At 45.7% G+C, this 26,811-nt stretch overlaps 1 protein-coding gene across 4 annotated transcripts in view; it reads left to right on the top strand.

Moving 5' to 3' along the window:
• LOC144784431 (multidrug resistance-associated protein 1-like) overlaps nucleotides 1–26,811 on the top strand; it is a 1,265,484-nt gene that overhangs the window by 1,100,940 nt on the left and 137,733 nt on the right. For all 4 annotated transcript variants that reach the window (XM_078663181.1, XM_078663182.1, XM_078663179.1 and 1 more), the window contains one exon: nucleotides 8,599–8,745. In XM_078663181.1, coding sequence (XP_078519307.1) covers nucleotides 8,599–8,745 — 147 coding nt within the window. The remainder of the gene's footprint in view (nucleotides 1–8,598; nucleotides 8,746–26,811) is intronic.

The following is a 26,811-nucleotide window of genomic DNA, read 5'->3' as shown; positions in this document are numbered from 1 at the left end:
CTTTGTGGCTCCCGTATATTACCAGGATAGCTAACACTTTGGCCCTTGGAGCTACAGTTCCTAAATCATGGAAAGGGGCCGAAATTGTCCCAATTTATAAAAAGGGTGATAAATCCATTCCGGGCAACTACCGCCCTATCAGTTTGATCGATTCGATTCAAAAGATAGTGGCACGCATGGTCCTAGGACGGGTACAGGGATGGATGGAAACTGAGAACATTCTGTCACCTATGCAGGCGGGCTTCAGATCGGGAATGAGCACCATAGATCAGGTTTTTAGATTCTGCCTTATCTATTGGAAGGAGGTTTGGTTGGGTGGTGGCACCATCTATGCTGCATTCATCGATCTGAAGTCCGCCTTCGACCTAGTGCCTAGGGACAGGCTATGGGGTGTGCTGAAAAATCTGGGGTGCCCGCTAGAATTATTGGACCTTATTGTAAGATTCCATGAGGACAACTTTGCGAGGGTGAGGTGGGGGGGTCAGGGACAAGTGACGGAAACATTCCCCGTAACTCGAGGTATCCGCCAGGGGTGTGTCCTGGCCCCCACCCTCTTCCTCCTTTTTATCGACCAAGTTGTAAAATTTTTCATGGATACCCCCACTGATGCACCAATGCTGGCGGGGATGAGGTATCCTTTACTCATCTTCGCAGATGACACTTTAATCCTCTCAAAAACACGCAGTGGACTCCAGCGGGCTCTCGACCGCTTTGAGGAAAACTGTGCCATCAATAATTTGGTAGTTAATGTGGGGAAAACAAAATTTATGGTTTTTACAAAAAACCATTCAGTCCGAAGCTCAGTAAAGTTGAACGGAGTAAACCTCGAACAGGTCGACACCATGACCTATTTAGGGGTTACCCTCAATAGCCGTTTAAGATGGAAAGACCAGATCAATATGCAACATCTTAAACTTGCTAGGCTGACTGGCTGTCTTGTTAAAGAGCAGAAGGAATCAATTACAAAACGGGTCCTACCGGCCCTTAAGATCTATGATGTTAAAATCTCTACAGCCATCTTATATGGCGCGGATCTGTGGGGCCACATGGACTTGCTTAATCTGTTTAAAACTCAATGTAGATTCCTTCGAAATCTTGTAGGCCTCCCACAGTCCACACCCCTTGATCCCCCTCTGTTTGGACCTTGGTTCTCCACCTATTAATGAGATGGCAAGATTTAGGTTAGTGGCATTGTGGAGATGGATATGGACATCCCCAGTTCTATCCCTTTTTGCAAAAGAATTGTCGGAAGTCAGGTCTATTAGGGGTTCAGGGAAAATACCCTGGCTTTCTGCTGTTAAATCAATCCTTAAAGATATGGGTTTAGAACATCTCTGGACATCCCCGCAATCTAATGTTTTCCCACCTAAAAATGAGTTCAAATCATTATATTGGGCTACAACTCGCCTAAAAAGAGTCTTGCTTTCCAACAAAAATGGCCTTACAGGCAGGTTTTTAACATTCAAACTTGACCTATCAAGAGAGCCATATTGGGATGTTATATCTCGACCGTTAGATAAGAAGTTGTACCATCAATTTAGAGTGGGCGCTCTGCCCTTAAACACCTTTCTAAACAAACGGTCTACAGGGATATCGCCCTACTGTACATGTTGCCCAGGTCATATTGAATCTGAAGGTCACTTCCTTTTTGCCTGCCTAAGGTATGGCGCACCCCGAAAAAAATGGTTAAAACCTTTGTTCCAAAAATTACCATTTAAAACAGCAATGGAGGCTATATGGGTGCTTAGGACCAACTCCTCAGAACTCTTTGTGGTAACTTTGGCAAAGTATTTGGGATGGGCTTGGCTCCTAAGACTAAAAACCAGCATGCCCTAGCACCAAGTACAAAGGTGATTCGCAAATGGCCATAATCTGTTTGATTATGTATCTGATAATCATTTCACGACTTTGTTTCATCATTTGTATCCCTTGTTTCTTTCCCTTTTTTTTTTGCCATAATAAGGATCCGTCCACAATGATTTTGAACAATGATTTTGAACTGTAATTTTGAAATGTAATGTTGACTTTTTAAGGTACATTTATTTATTCTCATACAAAATTATTCAGGTTTCTTTATTCATTAATTGCAATTTAATCCTGTTTTATCTGTTTTACCAATTTGTCATGAAATGTTCTTTATTCTTATTTGTATACTTATTTTTGTACTTTTTTTGTTAGTGTTTAAATTTCTTCTATAGTATTGTTTTTTGGGTGTTTAAATTGAATTGATCGAGTTATATTCTTTTGTATTTATATGTGTCTTTTATCATTTGTTAAAAATCGAAATAAAGACTTTAAAACCTGAAACCTGATAGACGATCTCCGACAGCATGAGTCTCATCTTAAATGCTTTCACAAAACCTCAGTCAAGAAACTGTTGTTGCTTTGACGGCAAAAAGGTGTTCACTTAACTTGGTGGAAAATGTTCTCCCAGACAAAAACTGATGGTATGGGTGTTCATTAGTGAGACATTGCTTTGACATGCAGCATGGTCAAGTGCTGCACAAAGGGTCAGCAAAGGAGCTTAGACAGGTTTATTTAGTGGCACTTCAGCCATAGATCCAACACAACTGACTTACAGAACTCCCCATTCTGTTTAAGAACACATACATTCCACAACAGAATCCCATGGCAGGAAGGTTCCAGGATTCCGTACCTTTTCGATCTTAATAACTAACAGAAAAGGAATGTGACAAATATAAGCAACACAAATTAAAAATAATTAAGAACATACTTACAAAAATAAACATCATGACCCAGAGAGAGCCCTGGGCTTAAAGACAAAAAAGTTGTTTCAACCACCAGGTCAGTGATGAGAATTAGGACCTAGAGAGCTCAGCATATGTAGTCTATAAGATACTCCGATTTTTTTATCTGCCTCCTATAAGATAAATTCTAGGGGCACTCCAAGCCTACTACCAACGCCTCTTTACCCAAGACCTTATCATCATCCTTGTCTTCCCTGATCGCACCCTTTCTCAGGACTACAAGGCTACTCAAATTCCTGTTCCTTTCGTATCTTGCAATATTCGGATGACCTTCATGGGTGCTGTGACTTTGAACCTCTAAGCAGTACCTGTGGGCACTCTTATATTCACCAGATCACCCACAACCACTGCACCATCCTTTACACACTTCCTCCTGTTATACTCCATCTTCTTAGTTAAGAGAACATCATGCTCCTTCACCTGCCATTTTCGGTTCTCCTTGTTACACCACCCCTTATTTCACACATCTGCCCCTGAACCAGTTTCTAATATTGCTTTCTCCCTTTGAAAAGCTCATAGAGAGTCTTTTGTGTTGTCTTATGAGGAGTGAGTCAGTAGGCAACAATCCTGTTATGCAGATTTTCCTTCTCGTCCAACCCAGCAGCCTTAACTAGTCTAACACCCTTTTTGAGAGTTATGGTAAACCTATCTGCAACAGTGTTCATCTCTGGGTGATACAGAGCCTACGTCTTATGGGCAACACCACATCCTTTCAGAAATACTTCAATTTCTTGTGAGCAAAATTGGATCTCATTGCCTCTTTTGTTTCCTGGAACCCTTTGCGACCCTTTGTGACTTCCAACAACTTTATCACTTGCTTTGAGCTAATTCTTCTAATGCTCTTGACTTTAGGTCTCTAACGTATAGACCCACCAGCACAAGCAAACAGAAAGTGGGTTGTTGTCCCTTCAGCTAGTCCACCATTTAATGCCACATCTTGCCAAGGTTTTAATTTATTTATAAAGTTTTATATAGCGCGAACTTGACCCAAGAGGGTATCCGAGCGCTTTACATTAGGAACGTTGCGATAAAGTTACATCAGGAACAAGAGCATAGTAAGGCACAACTACACAAAAACAAAGTTGCAAGAATTCGTAGGGGGGGAGTAATAGCGGAGAGACGAGGAACTGTGCTCAATGTCCGGCTGGGTAGGTGACGGTCAAGGGGGAAACCAGGGCTAATCTCCTCATTAGCTGTCCAGCAGCTCCAACGGTCATCAGCAATGTTGTGCAGGTCTCAGCGTTCAGGTAAACCAGTTTTAGTTTATTGAATTGCGAAGGTTATATAGCGCTTTCTAGACCCGGAGGTTTCAGAGCGCTTAACCAGAGGATCGTTGCATTGGAATGTACATCAAAAGGATTATATAGTGCTAGCTAGACCCGGAGGTATCAGAGCGCTATAACAGAGGGAAATTACATTACAAATTACAGCAGAGTTCCTTGTATATCCATAAGTTTTCAGGCAACAGTGAAAATGATGAGATTACTTCAGTGGTTAATGTACCATACCAGGGGCTGCTCTGACAAAATCTGCCTGTGCTGCTTTGAATTCCCGGTCCGGCCCTGCAGTCCAAAGGCTGGTCCATTTTCTTTACAACGGTGCACTGGTCAAGCCTTTAGAAAAACCGACCACCACGAAAAGTGTAATTTTCAGCTTTCTTTGGGTACAGAAACAGTCAGAGAGTTCAGCACAAGGGTTTTGCTGGTTGAATGGCAGGGATGGTATCACAATAAGTCAGCAAGTAGGATATTGCAGTAGCTGGGTTTGCTGTACTATTGTCTGGGTTAGGTAAGCTCAGTGAAATTCAGACAGTAATAGCTGGTTGCACCCTGGCATTTACCACCAGGTGGAACAATCAGTTAAACACTCTACATACAGAGTACTGGTTGTATGTCGAACCGTGCAGAAGTTGATAACGCCTGCCTTAATAACGCGGTCCGAACAACAAATGCGTCTTTACAATGCATTCTGTTTGCTTGCAAGTCTCTAGAATGACTAACGTTAGGGAAAGAGCTGGAGATGGAATAGGTTAATTTACTATTCTAACTCCAAGTAGGGAAGGTGTTGGACTTAAAGTCCAACATCAATCCAACAACGCTTTCCTTAAGGGAGGTCGTTGTAACGACTTGCGTGGTAAAGGATTGATTTGGAAAGAGGCATCCGTGGTTCAGACTGCTCTGTTAAGGCACAATATGGTTCAAGCCGTGGTGTAAAGGCCACTTCCCAGATAAAACAGCATTCAGTGTTTAACCGCTGTAAAATGAAAGGAGCGGTTGCAGTGACTGACCCATAACTAGGCCACTTACGAGCCACAGTACTCCGCAGTTCCTGATCTAAAAGCTGTCACACAGACATGGGAGGAACTCTAGTGTTGATTACCATGTTGATGTTAAAGAACTCTAAACACTCTTACTCCCCATACTACATTTTCTATCAACCCAGGCCACTGGCATTCTGATCGACTTCAAGGTTAATATTTTTGATATTTAAGAGAATTTGTGAAGCTTATGGAAAACAGGTGAAAAGATTAAATACTTTATGTAGACGCTCAAAATAAACTGCAGGTTGATGATGTTAGCCATCCCGGATCATATGATAAAGAAAACACTCTACTGACCTACTCATTAATATCCTTTCAAACTGTAGTAGATGTGACAATTTGAAATGTTCTTTTGATATGTTCAAGGAACAATTTACTGCAAACCCAAACGAAACAACATATACACAAGCAAACTAATTCAGACAAAAAGTTAAAGCTATATCAAAAGGTGTTCCTTATGTTCATAAAGATGTGCCCATCACTGACAGGTAGTCACAAGAAAGCCACAAAAGTCAACAGTACTCACGCAATGTCACCTAAGATCACCAAATGACGAGAGCAGCCTCTCAGTCAAAATCTGCCACTGGTCTTTCTACTCAAGTGTACCTCTCACAGACAGACTGTGCTCTTTACCAACGATATTGCACTACACACCTCGGTTACTGCTTTACCGCCTCATCATTTGTGATGCAACTTGCAGTCACACTACAATTGACTCTGGGCATCAGGTGTCATTGGTGGGTGGGCATTTAAAAGCCAAAAATGTTCTAGGCTGTGTTAAACTGATTCCCGTGCCTGATATCACAGTGCCGCACTTGCAGTACCACATTCAAACCGCATAGTAAGGAAGAGAGAAAATGACCAAAACCCAGCTATGGATTACATGATTCTAAAAGCATTCGTAATCAACAGAATTCTAAAAAGGATTCATCTCCCGTTCATCATTCCATCAATAGTGATGGATGATTCTCATTGCTCATTAGGCCTCCAGGTTGCATATTTTCACATTTGAGCAACGAAAGGCACTGAAGATTACTGAGATTTATGGTGTGAGGAGAAAACGTAAAAGCTGCAGTACTGACATGTGGTGCCATTCCACAACAGAATGCTTATCAAATTCCAAGTTCCAGTGACCACCCACCTCTTGGTGTTAGTGGTCCATATCTTTCTTTTCGTGTATGACTGCTTGATACAGGCGGAGTCAGACAGCAAAGAAATAGAAGCTCTACAAATGAACAGAAAGCTCTGCAACTGATGTAGCATTATAATCAAAGTAAGTAAAGTGGGAACATTGGTTTTTGTCTCAACAAAAGCATTCAGTTGCTAGAAACAGACTTCAGCTTTGGCTTCATAATGTCAAAGCAAGCAAAGAAGAAGCATAGCACCCTAGTTGCTCCTACAGGCCATGTCATTCGTTTTTTTATGCATGGTGAGGGGATAAGACCCATTTTGGCCTAATGCAGTCTTGTATCTGCCTCATACCAAATGTCCATATACAATTAATCTAGCAAGAAGTGCAACAGTATCAGTAGACACAGGGCAGGAGTGAGTGGAACGAAAAGATTGCTGTGACCCCTGGAAGAAGTTAGTTCTCAAGTAATGGCTGTTAACACACAATTTAGCAAAGGACATATTTTTACATAACGATTAGTCTCCATTATTATACAAGTGCATCTCACATAGTGTGCAAATTTGCATCAACTTGGTGAAACTGAAGTCGGTGTTCTGAGTCTTCTGGCATTAGAACTTCAATGTATTTGTCTTTCTACATTGGTAAGGCATGCCACATCAAGAAGGACAACATGACAACCATGTTCTCTGTCTTCGAGCAGGGGTATATGAGAGTTTGCAAAATAAGCCCTAAGAATATTCACACAGTCACTCAAACGTCCAGTCAAGTTATTGGAATAAGATGGGTGAAGCAGTTTTCCCATATGAAATTCAAGCATGGCGATCATCACAGAGTGGTGTCCATAACTGTGGGAAACAAAACATGTTAACATATCAAGCCTAACTTCTTAAACCTGGCTTGGTGGAGATGTGAAGTCAATTAGCTGTGAGAGTCATCCAGAAGCTTTAGTCAACACATTGCAGAATAGTTCTCATTACTCAAAAGGTAAGCATGGGGACCCATTTTAGTTTAATCTGGCCTACCTCGTGCAAGCTCCTTAATTTTCTATGCCAACAATTCCAACTCTTTTCACCATGGTGCAGGGATAGATTATTAACCAAGACCTCTGCATCCTTAATCCTACCTCCATTATTTCTGTCGACAACAGCATGTTTATCCTTAGAAGGACGAGGGCAAATGCCTTGAAGTTCTATGAAGGTCTTTGAAAACAAGGAGAACCATTTCTAGAGCTGGAGTTCCAAGGGGTAGACCGAGTCCTATGTCACCCATATACATATTGCAATACATTCTAGAGTTTTTTTAATTTAGGTGGATACATGTACTTTTAGCAGTTGAAGCAAGATTAAAGATATGAGCTGGTGAGCTTAAATTATTCACATTTTCTTTGATACAGTAAATCTGTAAAGGATTATTATTGAAACTCATGCTTGTAAAAAGGCCGACTACAAATTGAGTACTGAATGTGGTGCTCCTTAGAGTCTTTGAGCTAATAACGTCTTGTGACACAAAGTTACCCTTTTGAAAGGCAGCTCTTCTGATAGTAACTGTATAAGTAAGATGCATGAGCAAGATACAGCCCTCTATGGTGCAAGAACTATTTATGAAGTTCCAAAGAGACAAAGTGATGGAGACTGACCCAGACGAACCCTGTCAGGGAGTTTTATAATATCCATTGAATGATCCTCCCAGATCTATGGTCCAGAACATATGCCAGGGACTTGTTAAAAACTTCATCACACTTGTATTCAATTTACTTTGAAGTGTCATCATCTTGTATATGTTTATCCCCTTGCAAAAAATGATCAAAATTGGCAAAAGTTCTTGAAATAACCTGCCAAACCTATCTTGATGCTTGAAGGTAAGATGGTGACTACTTTCTTGGAAGACTCAGGTGACATGTGCCATTTTAGACTGGCTGAAAGACTGCACCAGCCCTGCTCTTGATTCCACTTCTTAATCCGCCTTAATGAGGTGTTACAGAGATGATCTCCCAAACAAACTGTAGTAATCTGCTTCTTATGTAATGCATCTCCCTTGCCCTGGTTCTCTGCCTGATGCTCTAGCTATATGATGTCATTTGGAATGTTATGGATGTTTGTACTTGAAGGGGGAGCAGTTGGAGAAGATGGGCTGAGCAGCCAGGAGGCTGCTCCTGGTGGGGCATATATTGGAACTTACTAAGATGTAACTTTAAGAATAAACTACAAACTACAAAAGCTGTCTATGAGACTTCTTTGATTTCTACACAAACATTCAAGAATGTCCACATAAACACGTAGGCCTGCTTTGTCAATGACTAATTAAAGATCTATTTCCTCCTGTAACAGTGGAGAGCGATTTTCTTTCAATTATGCAGTCACCATTTTTTTTCTTTTCAGGCCGACTGGACATCCACCCAGAGCACAATGCTGCAAAACTGGCCACAGAAGGGTGAAATTGTTTTCAAAGGTTATGGCTTGCGATACCGGAGTGATTTAGAGCTTGCTTTAAGAAACATCAATGTGGCGATCACAGAAGGCGAAAAAGTATGTGTATCAACATTTATTTTAAACATGTATGTATGAAAATATTTGATTTGTGCAGTACTCCATTTTTCATTAAGCAGCAATACAGAGAGAAAAAGATACTTACGTGATTCTGTCTTTCCGAAATAGAAAGGCCTGTATACTTAAAGGGCACCTATATACTTAAAGTGCACCAGTAAGGATTTTATGAAGTTTCTATACCCACGACTTAGAAATGAAAGTAATAGAGTATTTCTTCTTTTTGTTTCCTGTGCGCCATCACATTACAAAATGTGGAAACATGTTGTGTTTTGGCTTTATTTTGTTCCGTCGAAAAATACACAATAGATATATATTCTGTGAAAAATATCCAAAATTAGATTTATCTCATAGAATGCACAGGATCCCCTACTTTTATGTTTAAGTAAACAGTAATATTGAAAACTCTGCAGAAATTGTTACATATTTTAATATTCCTCACAAGTGAACTTTAATTGGAGACTAAATAAAAAATGTTTACAAATTATGCTTGTAAATGATTTCAGTGAAGTATTCTGGTTGTGGGAAAAAGGGACTGTCAGTATTGGCATGGGCAAACTAGTTTAGATGACCTCTTAAGTTTGAGAATTGTTTTGTAATATTGGAAGCTCACTGACATTTTAAGACTTTTGGGTAAGAAGTTTCAGCAGGATAATTTGACAGCTACTAAAAGCCTGTGTTTGTACAGCTTATCTGCTGTTTAAAGGAAACTTGCTGCTGTGGATGATTGTGATTGAGTGTTTCTGATTTTATTGAAGGGAGAAGCCACCAGGGTGATTTTCCATAATGAGCACTTTAGGCATGCTTTTAACATACTCAGGTTTGTTATTTGTAGAGACAAAATAACAATACGCTAAAGTGTTTAATAAAGCATTATAGCCCACTGCCGAGGGCAATAATTGTTATTGAGGGCCCTGAACCAGAGTGAGAGGTCTAATCTGCAGGGTCACACGAAAATGAGGGCGTTAAACAACTGTTATAGCACCTACCTGAAGGGCTATCATGCTGTTAGAAAATTCCACCCACTCAGGGTAGAATGTTTTTAATTAAAATGTCAGAAAGACAAAGACAAGCAATGGAATGTTGGAGCAAAAGGTCTGTACCAGCCATTACAGGCCTTGAGCAGTTAATTTGCCTTCAATTTAGTGCTCAAAGTTCTAGTGCTTTAATTAGATATGATTGAAAGCTAGGGAGTATTTTTGCTTTCAAATATAATTTGCAACAGATCTTAATTTGTCTCCCTGGATTTTCCATCAACTAGTTGGAGATTTACTAGTTATTTCATAATCCACAGAACACAGGAAAATATGCCCATGTTTGATTTTAGTACAGCTCTGATTGAATCATATTCTTTTGTCATGTAGATAGGTGAGGTCTGCCTATTTGGCTGGCATTCACACTGTGATGAGACTTTGACTCTAGGCTCTTGCTAATAGAGAGTTACCTTTGCCCTTGATTTGATCTTGACATTGATGAAATGTTACTTCATCATGAGAGCGGAGACATGTGGCCATCCGGTCAGCCGGTAGATCAGTCTGACTGGCTGGTTTTGCACCAGTTGCAGTCTTTTAGTAAGATATGATGGGATGCAGAAATATAAAGAGTTGGCATCCTGTGCATGAATACATATGAATAGATGGACTCCTAGTACTAGAGATTGGGTGCTGATGTCATTATAAAACTACACGAATGTTTCTTTTGTGCAGGTGAATGCTCGCAATGTTGTTACTTAGTTAACAATTGTTCACTATGAAAAAAAAGGGGAAGGATTGTCTTGTGGTGGATGAAAGAGGCACAAGTTAACACTTCACAGCCTAGGTATTTGACACCCCGGGCCTTTTTATAGCACCAGCCACTTGGTTCCCAGTAAAACTTTGGGCACCTGCACTTTCTTTAAAAAATAAATTGAGCACTAGGCTTTCTTTAATATCACTCTGTGACAATTAATATATAGCAGAACTTTAGGAATGTCTGGGACGCCATTTACCTTGGTTTGAGCCATTCCTGTAGCACACAGTAGTGGTGGTGATGGGCAGTGAAACTGACCTGTGTGTCTGCATTTCAAAATTAGGTGGATGGACATAGAGGTGAGCCACAGATGGCCCTTACTCAGTCAGGACATGGGAACGGTGCAACGGTGCCAGAGATGTAGTAGTCTTCCACGCGGTCACACCAATGATCCATCCAGGTGGAGAAGTGTGGCTCACTGGTTAGAGGAGGCAGACCCTGAAGCAGAGGTCAGACCCGGGACCAGGGTTCAATTCCCGACGCGGCAGGGTCTTGAGCCCAAATATCCACGGACTCGATAATTCTCGTTTCGGTGCCTACTCAAATCACGGGTTCACACTCTGCAGCTCTGGGCATCAGCCTGCTTAATCTCCACTACGGCCCCCCCGCGGCGGGATGCCTGGCTTTCCCCTTGGGGATGCCCAGTATGGGTATCTCACAGGGAAAAAGCCAGGACGGGTTCCCAAGGCAAGCGCCGAGATGCCTACGGGTAATCGAGCGCTATATAAGAACGCATAATAATAATAATAATAATCCACATATATATTTGGCAGCCAGGCCATTATCTTCATGATAGGATACTCTGTTGCCTTTGCGATGGAGAATCCTTACTGCCACAGGTACAATTTTTTAAATGTGAATCCACCTCTTACACTGGTTGGATGTAGCTCCTTCAGGAATGCTAGCTTCAAAGCACAAATACTTATCAAAATATTTTAATATTGAAACCAAGACTACTGAAGGTGAGCCATAAAGCCACGTCAAGATACCACCCACTTTATGGTCCATTCATGCACACACTCAAGACTTTCATGGGCTGAATCCAACAGATCAGTACACTCACATCAAGTTACTGCTGCAATTCAAGGTCCCATCACATTCATATGCCACAGGATGTAATCACCATTCAAGACAACCTCTCAACCAGTCATCAACCAAATTGCACACAAACACACCCCAAACAAGCCTCCATGAGCACATATCCCCAGACATGTTGACAGTTGGTGCATCCACAACCTTCACAAATGAATAAAAAGTTTGAGTACATTTTTACCACCTGCCAAGTAACTGCCTGCATTCTGAACATTACCGAACGTATGCCTAGTGAACCTTTAGTAATGGCTCCCATGAGAGCCACATGAGCCTCAGTGAGACATGTCTTTCATGCGTCTTTATGATTAAAATCTCTTTATTGGCATTTCAAAACACAGTCAGAGAAAAGCAGTAAGAAGCATAGCACAGAGCATCATAGCACTCTTTACAATTATCAAGATGAACGTAAAATATAAAATGTCCAAGCAAAAAAAGAAAACAATCCCACTCCCTCCCTGGTACTCAATGTGCTGAATCTGTGCAATGTGTTGTGTGTCCCATGGCTTTGGTGGTCTCTAGGCAGCAGCTACGAAATAGTAGGGGTGGCAACATCAGTCAAGCTTAAAAAGACACAGGTATTTAGGTCATGTGAGTTCTCTAAATTCCACTGAGAGTAAAGCGTTGAAGAGACACCACTACTCCCCATAAGAGTTGTTCTGTGCAGCAAGTGTGGGGGTAATCTTTTCCATTCCAAAAATGTGCCATAGGCGGTGTAGCCAGCCCTGATGGTTTGGTGTGTGTCCTGTGCCTCAAAGCGTTAATGTGTACTGGAGAACTGCTCCCAATCCTAGCCAAATATGGCAACCTCTAAGTCACGGGTCTTGAAACTGGGGGGCAGGCCCCCCAGGGGGCCCTTAACTGCTCCCAAGGGGGTCACCAGGCTCCATTCAAATGAAGCATCATGCTGATAGCAGTGTTTTGTTTTAAGCTGAAAACAAATGATCGGCAGTCAGCAACTCTGTAATGCATGGGTACTCACAAACTTTCTCTCGGGGGCCAAATTTACAGTGTGGTTTGTGTCCGAGGGCCGCACCAGTGGGGCGGGGTCAGTGGGGAAGGGGCGGGGCTAGAGCAACAAAAAAAAAACTGTGACCATGAGGTTGATCATAGGTCCCTGCAGCGGACGCCTTTGTCCACTGAGCCACCAGACCCGGCATACACACATCTCTCTCCCTCTCCCCCTCTCCCCCTCTCTCTCCCTCTCCCTCTCTCTCTCCCTCTCCCCCTCTCTCCCTCTCTCTCTCCCTCTCTCTCCCTCTCTGTCTCCCTCCCTCTCTCCCTCCCTCTCCCGCTCCCTCTGACTCTCTGACTCTCTGTCTCCCTCTGACTCTCTGTCTCCCTCTGACTCTCTCACTCCCTCTCACTCCCACCCTCACCATCTCTCCCTCTGTCTCCATCTCTCCATCTCTCCATCTCTCCCTCTGTCCCACTTACTCTTACTCTCTCACTCCCTCTCTTCCTGTCTCACTCACTCCGACTCTCTCATGCCCTCCCTCCCTCTGTCTCCCTCTCTCTGTCTCCCTCTCTCTGTCTCCCTCTCTCTGTCTGTCTCCCTCTCTCTGTCTCCCTCGCTCTCCCTCCCATTCCCTTCCTCACTTTCCCTCTCCCTCTCTTTCCCTCCCTCTCTCCCTCCCTGTCTCCCTCTCCCTCCCTTTCCCTCCCTCTGTCTCCCTCCGTCTGTCTGCCTTCCGTTCCCTCCCTCCCCCTCCCTCGCTTTCCCTCCCTCCCTCGCTCTCCTTCCCTCCCTCGCTCTACCTCCCTCGCTCTCCCTCCCCCCTCGCTCTCCCTCCCTCCCTCGCTTTCCCTCCCTCCCTCTGTCTCCCTCCTTTTTTTTTTTTTAAAGGCTGTCTGCAACCAGAGCTCGACTCAGAGACTCTGCTGCCTGTGGGGGCCGGGCGATTTCCGCCGTAGTCAGAGTGGGGCTGCAGGGGCGCTGAGAGGTGAAAATAGCCTCATTAACATGCTAATGGTCTTTTAAAGACCTGTGAAATGCTTGGGTGCTGCTGTGTGCGCGCGCCTGGATGCCATCACAGCGCGGGAGGGGAGGGGGGGGGGGCACACAGGCAGGGTCACCCTGCCTGTGTGCCCCCCCTCCCTTTAAATGTAGGACAAAATGTCTTGCTATTGGCCCTCGCTTGATTCCGCAGTGCCTTTACAATGCACACCGGATCCCAGATTATTTTCTTTTGACCGGATTGTATTAAACCAAATGATGAGAATATTTCATCAACTGAAATGCCCAATTGAACATGTATTTGACAACAGTACTATTGATTTGTATACAGCACATCAAGCCACACATCTATTATTTGTAAGTGCCGTGATTAAAAGATGTTTCTATTACTTAAAGTCACAGAACTGCATTGACCGACACCAGAAGGCTAGAAGGATTCGAATTTGTGACCTGCAGATCACTGCATGTCTCAATCGTGAGTGTTTAATTCGCTGAGGGATTCTGTCCGATTAAGTAATCTGTGCACTGACGGGACCAAAGGCGTCAAGAACTGCGCAGTGCTCCACTGCTCTGACATGGCCAAAAGGGTGACCCTGCCTGTGTGCCCCCCCCCCCCTCCCTCCCGGGCTGTGACAGCTTCCAGGCGCGCGCACACAGCCGCACCCAAGCATTTCACAGGTCTTTAAAAGACCATTAGCATGTTAATGAGGCTATTTTTACATCTCAGCGCCCCTGCAGCCCCACTCTGACTACGGCGGAAATCGCCCGGACCCCACAGGCAGCAGAGTCTCTGAGTCGAGCTCTGGTTGCAGACAGCCTTTAAAAATTTTTTAAAAACTCGGGTACGATGTCTGAAAGGTCCGTGGGCCACCAGGGAAGGCTTGCCGGGCCGCCAGCGGCCCACGGGCCGTACTATGAGTACCCCTGCTGTAATGGGACATTTTTAAAAGGTTTAACATAACTCTTATGATTAAATAGGTCTAGACATAATTAAACTTTGCAAATTGAATAGAATAATTGTGAAACATTCTGAGAGGGGCCAATGATTTTTTTTATATAGGAGGGCACAGGATTAAAAAGTTTGAAGACCACTGCCCTACGGGATTTCAGTGGGAAGGTGAGCACATTTGGAAGTCTCTATATACTATATAGGCAGGAAAGCATGGTAGATGCATGGGTAAATGAGTATAAATGTCAGAGAGACTTGTGTCTCAATATCGCTGGAGTTTGGGTCATTCCCAAAGCAGATGAAGCAGTGTTCCGGGTGAGCTACAGCCCCTCCAGCAATCCGCACTCCGCTGGGCATTACCTCAATGTAGACGCACTGCTGTAAGGTACGAGTAAGCAACTATATTAGAGGCAGATTTGATGCTAGCTGTGTTGTGAGCAGTGTGCCTTGCTCTATGGTATCTGTATTCCCACTAAGCATGGGCGTAAAATCCGTTCCGCTCGCGGATTTTGCGGATTTTCGGCAAATTCGCAATCCACGAACTCTCGCGAACTTGCCGAAAATTCGTAAAATCCGTGCGAAGCGGATTTTTTGCTTGGTCGCACTTGCCAACTAGAATACTATACAATTTCGCGGGAGTAAACACTTGCGAACACGTAGATGCGGCGGGCAGCGACAATCTCGTAATTGCGAGATTTCAAAATTTGCAATTTCGCACAAGAAATCCACCAGCAGGCAGCATAAACCTTGAAAATTATGATTTTTATCAGAATAACTCCTCAGGTTGACATTTGTCCACACTTTTTCTTTGCAAGGAGTCCATTTTGGGGGTGGGTGGGAGGAAGGAAGTGCCCCACAGTCTCCAACTTCCTGTTCCTGTCCAGCAGGCTCATCCCAGTGCTTTCTTCATGTGCTGGTCACTTTGATTTGGATCTTGACCTGGAAGGGTTACTTTTTGTGGAAGCTGCTGGATATTTGGATTTTTGCAAAACTGAAAGCACTCAGCAGGTGCAAAAGTTCAATCTTATCATTAGTAACCTTTCCCTGTAGTGCTTCCTGATGGGCACCTTCAGAGTTCATTTGCCTACTTGCAACTATTCTATGACCCTGCTCTGACCCTCACAGCAGGCTCAGAGAATAGCTACAAGTATACAACAAAGGTCCTGTTAAAAAAATTACACTGCAACAGAAAGCAATTACAGACAAAACTGAAAGCACTCAGCAGGTGCAAAAGTTCAATCTTATCATTAGTAACCATTCCCTGTAGTGCTTCCTGAGGGGCCCTACAAGTAGGCCACAAAGGTCCTGTGAAAAAAAATTGCACTGCAACAGAAAGCAAATTACAGATAAGGAAGCAGGTGCCAGCCAGACTGGAAGTTTAAATTCAGTAACACATTAATCAACCCCAAATTAATTCATGTCATTTGAAGCAGGGCATGTGTGCTTGCTTTTTTTCACCCCCATAATCTACAGTGGTAAACCAACCAGAGGGTGGCAGTGATGTACCAGAGGGTGGCATGGGTGTACCAGAGGGTGGCAGTGGTGAAACAGAGGGTGCTGTGAGCCTGTGATGATGAACCAGACGTAGAAACAACATAGTCGCGGCCGTTGCGAGCCGACAAGTAAGTTCGCAATTGCGAACTGGTACACAACCCTCGCGAACTGGCAGAAACCCTTGCGAACACAAAAAATAAATACAAATCCGCAAATTTGCGAGAGTTCGCGGATTTTGCAGATTGCAAATCCGTAAATACGCAAGTTCGCGGATTGCCAATTCGCAAAATCCACCCATGCTTAATTCCCACTTCCTCTGTCTCATTTGTCTCCCTAGTTCCAGTTCCCAGCGCCTCTGGCCTGTTCTTTATACTTATGGAGGGGCCTGGTGTAAAATTCAGAAATTAGGCGGTGGTCTGATGTTTTCGTCATCAATCGCTTCTCAAAAGCACTAAGTGGGCGCTGGGCCCCTGGGCGAATCATCAGATTTGTGAGCCAGTGTCGGACCCTGGCAATAATGTAATCTTTCGGATTCTGGCAAAGCATAATCCGATCAAAGCTGGTCATAAGAGGGTGGGCCCTTCTAGTCAAAGACATGATCAATGGATTGGCATCTCGCCCCCTGTCACTGTTAAAATGCCCCCTGGTCCATCCCTGGGTTAAAGACAGTATTACCCACTATCGGTGTCAGTGAGGAAGGGAAAGAAGACATTCTCTTACGAATTCCCACCCAATCCCACACCTCCATCGAGACTAGTGATGGGAGGAGAATAAAGGCTCTTCGTTGCGTATGGTTTCTTCAGACAGGGAATTTTCCGTAAGTGTTGCCCTGCGACTGCTTTGTACATAAATCACCAGTGCTTCTCCGACTCCTCCTGAAACCATTCCACAAGGAATCTGAGTGGCGCCACCATGTAATATTGCATGAGATCTGGAATGTCCGAGCTGCCTTCGCCCAGGGGTCTGTAGCTAAAATATTTCCACATTCAGGGCAGCTTCTCAGCTCAAGCGAAGTGATTTATTTCCCCCTGTAGGGACTAGAGCAGTCCAGCAGGTGGTGTCACCGGGAGGGCCTGGAAAAGGAACAAAACCTTGGAAAGTGCTGTCATCTTTAGGGCCGCTATGCGGCTGAGCCAAGAGAGCTTGTAGTTCCTCCAATGGGCTAAGTCCCTCTTGATATGCTGAAGGAGGGGTTTATAGTTCAAAGCCGCAGTCAGCTGCGCCGAAAAAGCCAATTGAATCCCCAGGTAGGGGATGGATGTAGCCGTCCATTGGATTGGGTGTTGACGCGTGAGCTGAGCCATTGTCTCCGGAGTCGGCAATAGATTATGGGCCTGTGATTTATGGACATTAATGTGGAATCCCACCGCCTGGCTTAAAGTCTCCGGCTCTGTCAAAAAAGCCAGAGGGTTGTGATCGGTCCTCCAGCGTCACTAACACGTCATCCGCATAGAGGCTGACTGTGTTTTCTTCCCCTCTGAAGGTGACACCCTTATCATCGTGGTTGTCTGTGATACATTGCGCCGAAGGCTCCATGTAGAGTGCGAACAAAAGAGGTGAAAGTGGGCATCCCTGACGTGTGCCTCTACCAATATTGAAGGGAGCTGAATTGTGCCCATTCACATGGACTGTTGTGCGGGGTTGACCAACATTGCTCAGGATTCATTTACGGAAATGGTGTCCGAAGCCAAAGTGATTCAACATGGCCTCCAGGTAGGGCCAGTAAATTCGACTGAATGCTTTCTCAGAATCGATGGCCAAAAGCGTTGTCTCTCAACCAATGTCTGTTGGGTACACCACCCTAGGTCTAGGTTGATCAAGCCTGGCATGAGGGGTTCTAATCAGGCGGCCAAATTCCCAGTTAACAATTTAATATCCCAGTTAAGGAGGGAGATTGAGTGATAAGAACCAATCTGTGTTTTATCTTTTCCTGGCCCGGAAATTACTATAATAGCAGCATCTAGCATGGAAGAAGGGACCTTGTCCGGGCCTGTTAGTGAGTTAAAGAGGCATGTGAGTATGGGGGGCAAGTGTGGGCAGAAGGTTTAAAAAAAAAAGAAAAGGGCCGAAACGATTTAGCCCCGGCAATTTGAGAGACTTCTGCTGTTCAATAGCAGAAATAAACTTCTCGGTCCAAATTGGGTGGTCTAGTTCTGACGTGGGGTACGTGCCTGTTTGAGGTATGTCGTGGGACTTTTTGGATCCATGGTTTGCCGGGTATATAAGTGTTGATAAAAAGTCCTGGAACTGTGATATTATGGGGTTGTCGCCCACAATCTCCGAGCAATCAGAAGTATGCAGGGAGTAAACTTTTGCTTCCTGTCGCTGCACTTGCAATCTATTTGCTAATAGCCGTCTGCACCAGTCCCCCCCTTACGTAAAAGGAGTGTCTTAGCCGGAATGCCGCGTATCTGCTTTATCTAGGTCTAAACCCACAAGTTGGGCACGTGGCCACCATATCCTAGGGGCGCCTGTGTGTTGGTGTATTTGTTCTAGTTCCCGCACTTGTTGGTACAATTTGTCTCGCTTATCACAATGGAGTTTATTGGCCGCCGCTGAAATAGCAAAAAGTTCCTTGCCTTTGATGACCTTCAAGGTTTCCCAAAAGTTCGCAATAGAGGTCTCGGGAGTGTCATTGATCGCTAGGTAATCTATAAAGGCTCTGTTGGGTTTATGAACTACGTCTGGCTCATGTAGCATGGTTTCCCACATCCACCAAGACTGAGAGGGCCGTTCTAGTGATGAAAAACTAAGAACTGTGGCATGGTCATTTTCGAATGTTGTTAAGGATTGTACCTCCCTCGTCCCGAGAAAATGATCGAGGCATCCATACATTATATGAGCGTGTGAGTAAAACGTGTATCCTTGAGTTTGTGGGTACTGTTGTCTCCAGAGGTCTGGTAGGCCCATCTCTTGTAACCACTGTCAAGGTATGACTGCCTACACTCACTGTATGTGCCGGGAGCCTACCCCAAATTTCGGTGAGTTTGGGCCCCACCTCGCCACAAAAGTAGCAGGAAACTAAAATAGCAACTCCTGCCGCTTTGGAAGGGGCATATGAGAAGAACTGTTGTGGAAAGGTACAAGAGCGCAGTCTGGGCCAATCATTGGCCACTAAGTGAGTTCACAGACTAAGTGAGTCCCCTGAAGTACAAACTGAGAGGAAAACCTCCTCTTACAATTATAGCACCTTAGCGAGTGCTTCACATAGGGCGCTTACAACACGTGAGTCCCTTGTCTTACCTCCTCACACATAGGTCCTGAAGATAGCCAGTTTTTAACCAAAGGCCTGGCTGAAACTAGTTGACCACACTAGACGTGGGAGATCATAAGTTTCTCCTACCGCGTCCAAAAGCCTTGCTTTTAACCCTGCCTAGGGACCACTAATAAATTAACCAATTGGGACCTCTAGGACAGCATTTTAACCCCACTCTAAACACCTTCACTGCCCACTCACCTAACACAACCTGCTCCGCTGTAATCAGGCGTCATAGCACACCTGAGGCACACTCAGTGCCTCGGGTGGGGCCCGATGATGAAGCATGCCACCAACTAGGCTGGTGGGTGAGGGCTTTCTAAGAAACCAATAGGTTTTCCCAAAATACACATACAACATGAGCATTATCAAAGTAGCTAGCTCTTTTTGATTACTATAAAGAACTAAGTGTCCCACTGGGAATTAGAGTTTAGGGTGCTTATTGTGGTTCAAGGCTGCTTAACTTCTGCCTCCGCCCTGGATTCCAGGGTCCCCAGAATAAATATAAGCTTGGGGCTCCTGCAGTGATCACATCACATCCGAGCTACCCAGTATAAAAGCCGCGTTGTTGCAGACGCGTGTCACTCGCTTGCACTGCATCCCTGAGGCGGAAGCCGGGGAAGCTCTCCTCAATTTTTTGAAGTTGTCATTTTTAAAAACTGTTTTTATCATTGTAAAATTGCACTGCACTTTACCTGTTGCCGCGATTTAAGCCGCACTGGTCTCTACGTGCCCTGCGCTTCTCTCTCACCGCCGCAGCCGAGTTTGGGCTTCTGTCAGATGAGGGGTCTCCATCTTGGTCAAGGAGTGGGTCGGCAGACTAGTGCTCGCCCCGCCCGCCAATCCCCAGTACAAATGGCCACACCCACTAGGAAGCGCAGCGGGTGCGCCTTAGGCAAGCCCGTCTGCGCCCGTCCACGCCCTGGGCCCAGGATCTCTGCAACATCTATACCGCTTCCAATCATGTACTCCTGCAAAACCCTCCTCCAGCTTAGGAACTTCTCTCCCATTCCCTGCCTCCATACGATCTCCCCAGGAGAACGTCAAACAAGTTGCCTTCAATGTCCATACAGTCTGACTCCACACACCCCTCCTAAAAAGCACTGGATCAAGATGGCCCTACTCAACTGTAGGTCCCTCCCCAAACACAGCGCAGAGATCAATCTGCTCCTGTTGGAGTCAGAACTCGAGGTACTTTTCCTCACTGATACCTGGCTCAACACAAAATCGGACCCAGACATAGTTCAAACTCTGCCACCTGGGTACCTAATAAAACATCACGATAGACTATCCGGGATAGGGGGTGGAGTCGCGATTATTTTCAAAAACAATCTGTCCTGCCATCTTAAGGACAGTCCGATTCAGGACTGTAAAAACGTTCGCGTCTCTATCCAACTATCCCCCTTAAAAACACTCTCGGGCATTCTTGTCTATCGTCCGCCAGGGCAGCAAGGTCAATTCTGCAATTCCCTAGTAGAAACTATCTCTTCCCTCGCCTGCCTATCCACCAACTTTACAGTCCTAGGAGACCTAAATATCCACTTGGATGATCTGTCAAACAAAATAGCGGATGATCTCAAGGAAGACTTAGCCTCCCTCAACCTTCAACTAAAAATTAATCAGCCCACCCATTCCAAGGGCCATCTGTTGGACCCCATCTTTACGAACATCCTCGAATTAGTAGTAGGTGACCCCCTCCCTATGCCCTGGTCAGACCACCACCTAATCCCCTTCAAGCTTCAAATCTCCATCGAAGCCCCTGACAGACCCCCCACAGGCGCCATCCCGCCCCTGGTCAAAATTAGATAAGGCAGCCTGGTCACTTGAACTGGCAACCACTGTTCCTGATATCGACTCAGATCCATCCCTGGCGGATCTCCAACTCCGAGCCTGGATCGAACAATCCCTTGACTCGGTCCTCCCCAATAAGCCTCTCCCTAGCAAGAAGGGTACTTTTAAATCACCCTGGTTCACACGCGAGCTGCGCGAATTAAGGAAGAAATGCAAAAAGCTCGAACGCCTCTGGAGAAAGGACTGGGCTACAAAGAGTAAAGGTGAATATAGGTCAGCCATGAAGGACTATAAAACCTGCATAAAAAACACTCAAGCAGCCTATTTCGAAGGAAAAATACTAGCCGCAGCAAATTCCTCTAAAGAAACATACCGCATTGTCCGCCTGCTGAATAAAGCCCCGGAACCACAGCCCAGTGTAGATCCGTCAGGCTTCAGATGTAATCAGTTAGCCGAGTTCTTCTCTTCCAAAATTAACAATATCCTAAAAACACTCCCCTCCCATAGCACACCCTTAGAGTCACAGCCCCCCTCTACTTGCCCTGATATCCCTCACCTTAATGCTTTCTCCCCGGTATCCACGGAGCTGTTTCTGGCCACTCTAAATTCCGTGAAGAGTGGAGCCCCTACAGATCCAGCCCCCATGAACAAGTTAAAACTGGTTGCCTCCATGGTGTCTCCCCCCCTTACCAAATTAATCAATGCTTCTCTCACCCAAGGCATTGTCCCCACCAACTGGAAAAAAGCAACAATTCGCGCGCTACTCAAAAAACTTCACCTCGACCCCACTGATCTGGCTAACTTCAGACCAATCTCTCCCCCCTCGGGCATTAGCAAAGTGGCTGAAAAGATCGTAAATCACCAACTCCCCACCTTCCGTGAATCCCACAACCTTCTCCGTCATTCCCAGACAGGGTTCAGACCAGGACAGGGCACGGACACCGCTCTGCTGGCCGTGATCAAAGAAGCAAGAACCATCCTAGATGCAGGAGGATCAGTGGCAGTGATCCTCCTGGACCTGAGCGCCGCTTTCGACACGGTGGACCACGCCATCCTTATCCACCGTCTCAACATGGCAGGAATTTCTGGGACCGCCCTGACCTGGCTCAAGTCCTTTTTAGAATACAGAACCTTCGAGGTGGCCGACGGTTCTGTCAACTCCAGAGTTTTCCCCCTTCAGTGTGGGGTCCCCCAAGGCTCCTCCTTGAGCCCCACACTTTTTTACGTATACATGTCCCCCCTAGAAGATATCGTGACACCTTTTGGCATAAAGGTAGTCATGTACGCTGAAGACACCCTACTGGTCATCTCCATAAACCAGTCGACCAAATGTCTGGATAACCTGGCCACTTGCCTCCAGAACATTTCAAAATGGATGTGCGACTCTCGCCTTAAACTCAACGGAGAGAAGTCAGAGATCCTTCTACTTGGCGACCCACGCAAACTTCCCTCCTCTCTCTTATGGCCTGCCTGTATGGGGTCTCCCCCCACCCCCAAAAGGGAAATTAAGAGCCTTGGCATCTGGATGGACCAAGACCTCAACTTTAAAGTCCAAGCAAGAAAAACCGCCGGCACATGCTTCGGCCTGATACGGACAGCAAGGAAAATCCTCCCCCTAATTCCCTTCCAGTCCAGAAAACTGTTAATGCAGGGCCTTATTATCTCACGACTGGACTACGGAAACGCCCAGTACCTGGGTGCCCCAATATCGGTCATCAACAGACTACAATGTGCCCAGAATGCCGCCACAAGGCTCCTCACTGGGACAAAGCCCAGATGCTCCGCCAAACCTGCCCTCAAATCATTACACTGGCTCCCAATTCAAGAAAGGATTACCTTCAAAACCCTCTGTATCTCACACAAAATACTTCACGGCAGAGGCCCCCCCATTCTGAGACACCTCATCAAACCCCATAAATCTAATAGACAGCTGAGATCAGACTCCCTCTCCTTGGCCACTGTCCCCAGAATAAGAAAAGTACGCTCAGGGGGACGCCTCTTCTCATATAACACCCCTAAGCTATGGAATGCCCTTCCGCTCCCCATCCGAAGGGAAACCAACCTACTGGCATTCCGTAGGCTACTGAAAACCTGGCTTTTCCCATAAACTACCCCCTCTCTGGATCAAGCAGGCCAAGTATCAGCGCTGGGACGCCCTTGGGTAGCTACGCGCTTTACAAATCTGAATCAAATCAAATCAAATCAAATCAGGTCACCAGACAACATCTCCAGCATAGCTCTTCATTCATTTGCCATGGTCTTTGAGTCTGGTTTTGCCCCTGTGGGCACTGTTGTGGATCTTTGCCAGCTAGAATAATTACAAGGCCTCTAACGCCTAGAGTTGGATCACTGACTTTCGTCATCTGGACTCTCAATGCCCAGCGCCCTGTATGCTTCTGGAAGGGTGCAGAACTTGTGTAGCTTGCCATCCTGGCAAAAGATAATGCAGAAAGGATGGCCCCAGGAGTACAAAATGCCTTTGCTTCGTAGATGGGCTGTGACAGGGTGAAAAACATGACATTTCTGTACTGTGACAGCTGCCTAGTCCTGAAAAAGCATAGGTGTGTGTCCTAGGAATTGCACTTGGTAGTGTTCTCTGGCTTTGCGAAGTATGCATTCTTTTAGCTTAAAGTCATGTACACAAACCAGTATATCTGCAGGAGTGGCAGGAGCAGGCCTTAATAGGCCTTCTCAATGCACCCTATCAAGTTTTATTGGTTGATCTGGCGGTGTTTCAAGGATATGAAGAAAGAGGTCCATCAGGTAGGTGCCCAGATCCTTGCCCCCTGCGTTCTTCAGGACTCCTCTAATGCGGATATTGTTTCATCTTGATCGGTTTTCTTGGTCTTCAGCCTGGGCTTGCAACAAAGATTACTGCTCTCAGAGCAGGATGACCTTGATTGGAGTTGTTCAACTTCTTCATCCTGGCTGGTTTTGTGGTCTTCTAGTGTAGAGGCCCAGTCCACCACTTCTTCGAGGTTGTGCCACACCTCCCTGAGATCATTTGGTGAGTTCTTCTTGAACGTCTGGAAGTCATCACAGAGGGATGCGAATAAAGCTTCCAAGAAGGAGCGAGTTACCGGCCCCTTCGGGTCATCGCCATCTGTCTGATGCTCCACTCCGGCCGATGGCATCTCGCCCCTCTGTTGTCCTCCAACCTGCTTGGTCAGCATGTCCTTCAGGGATCGGTCCTTCTTTGTTCCTGCTTTGCCCATTGCCACACAATTGGTGGGGGTGATTTGAATGTGGATATGACCCTTGAGAGGCCAAATTTTACTACTAGCCCCAAAGTCGCATCGTTGGTTTCAATTGGGCCGGATGGGATTCCCTCAAGGATTCCAGGTGTTCGTGTCTTGAGTTAATGGTGGCTCTCAAACCGCAGGCTCCGGTGGTAGATTGACCCCAGGGGGCCGGTGTGCTTCAATAGCATCGAATACCGCTCAGTGTGCCCAATCACATTGCAATCAGATTGCCGTAGGTACACGTGGGGCCACTCCTTGGACCAGCCATTTAGCGTGGGTTGTAATGCCATATTACTAGAGATTCCCACCTGAAGATGCCAAAGCTATCCAGTTGCATCCAGGCTTCAGGTAACGTGAAGCCGGCGCAGACGTGCCGTGTTCAGTGGAGGAGCTGGATTACATAGAAGCACCAGGAATTGACCTCGGTTTCCCACAATGATACCCTCCTAGTCCCTTACAGCATGGCCAGTAGTAGCAAAGTCCAACAGTGTCAGGAGGGGAGCAAGCCAACAGTGGCAACAGTCAGGAAACCTTAATATTGTATTTGCACAGGCCGCCTTCGCACTTGTGGGGACCCACCGTAGTAAGATGCCAGGGGTGATAATTACTGGTCTGGGTGAAGGTGTGGCCGGGCAATGCTGTGTGGAAGAAGTAGCCCCCGGAAGAGTATTCAACTAATGGCTGTGGGCCTGCACTCTGCTCATTATAGCATCCTCAGCTGAACGGTCCCATGCAGCAACAGCAGTTAATGGCTCAAGGCATTCCTTCACGTTGGGTCGCTCTCTAATGGAGGGTCCCTGTGTGGCTTGGGGCTTGGGCAGGCCGCTAGCAGCAGAAAGTCAAATTGGCAGTGAGGAGCAGTTAGTAGTCCTTATCAATGCGCCCCTCGAAGCGCAGCAGCTGCCATTTTGCTACTTGTGGTTCTCAGTGTGATACCTCGCACCTGAAAGAGTCTGCCCGCTTCCGGGCTTAGGAGCAAGTTAGGAGCTCTGTAGAGGGCGGCCAGGAGTGAGTCAGCTGTGCGGTGGAGAGCAGGTATGAGGCCTCATTGCAGTGCTAATCCACTTCTGCTGCCGCCATTTTCTGCATTCGGTCCGATGCAGAGTGCACGAGGGCCTCATCAGGGTGCCTGGTGTCTGGAGAAGCAAGTCCACGCCTGAGCCAAGGGGCAGGTAGGTGGTGCCGCCATATGAGTCAGCCATTGCGGGGAGCTGAGCCGTGACTCACCTCATAAACATCACAGTAGAAGCCATTCCACCTCCATGTCTCCTCATTTGGCGTCAATCATGTAGCTGTCAGTTTTAGGGGTGCCAGATGAATGGCAGGGATGGAGAGATGGTAAAGCACGTCTTAACCGCACACCATCTTGGCCACGTCCACCATAAATGCATCTTTAGAGCACTCACTTTGGTAAATCCAACTCCTTCCAGTTTGTGAATGCAAGTTGGGGGTGTCCGAGAATTCCTTCCGAGGCCTACATTGCTCGAAATGAGTAACCAAATCTACCTTTGAAACAAAGGCAAACGTGCTGGCGAATACTGCCCTAAGTTATCTAAAGAGCATGTCATAAACTAAAAAGAATGTTAGCTTTTGACACACATGGTATTCAGTGAGGATGTAGCATATGTCACATCCACTGTAAAGTGCAGTGCTGTGACTGTAATGCACTTGTCATACAGTAAATCTAACATATACTAAGTTCTGACGGAGGATTAACCTGGCAAGCAGGACAAACATTCTTACGTGTAGGGTTGGGCGCAGAGTTCTGTGTAATGTTATGATGTTTTTGTAAAGCGCACTATTACCGAAGAGGGTATCCTGTCACCCGCGCAAGAGCAGTCAAGCCTGATCCATGGATTAACCTAGTTAAAGAGCCAAGTGTTCCACTGTGCAGAATGCACTCATTTTATAGACGGCGCTTATGTGTAGAGGCAGGTCATCCTACCTATTTGCAGCCAATTAGGAGAAGTCTGTTCTTGTTCTGTTCCTGACCATGCATTGAATGTGTAAGAGTCCAGCCAAGCAATGGTGTCTGGATTGTTTCTGAAATCTGAGGCGGTATTAAGTTATGCTGGACCAGTACTGCACAAGACTTCGAAAGTGTGTTTCAGGATTTTGAAAAGTGCTTTGGATGGGGAGTCGGTGAAGCTGTTTGAGGTGCAGGGTGTGTGCATGTTGGGATGTTGAGGGCAGAAGCTGCCTGCTGCGTTCTGCATGGTTTGGAATCATCTGCTTAGCTGAGTGAGGGAGTAATTCAGTATCAGAGTGAGTGTGGTGCCAATGGGTTTGAATCCATTGGCGAAAATTAAGTGGTGGCACATGTATCTGTACTACCTTGACTATCTGCCTTCTAGTTATGCAATATAAATGGGAAGCAAACCTAGTGTAAGTTTTTTCTACCCATTCATGTCTCTCTCCTCATCAAAGGCCTACCTTATCCTGTATACTTGCCAGGTGAACCTATACTTACGCCTTCTTATGC

This window comes from Lissotriton helveticus, chromosome 10, assembly GCF_964261635.1.
Source record: "Lissotriton helveticus chromosome 10, aLisHel1.1, whole genome shotgun sequence".
NCBI lineage: Eukaryota > Metazoa > Chordata > Amphibia > Caudata > Salamandridae > Lissotriton > Lissotriton helveticus.
The sequence above is the reverse complement of the archived record's forward strand: the minus strand, read 5'-3'. Positions and strand labels throughout refer to the sequence as shown.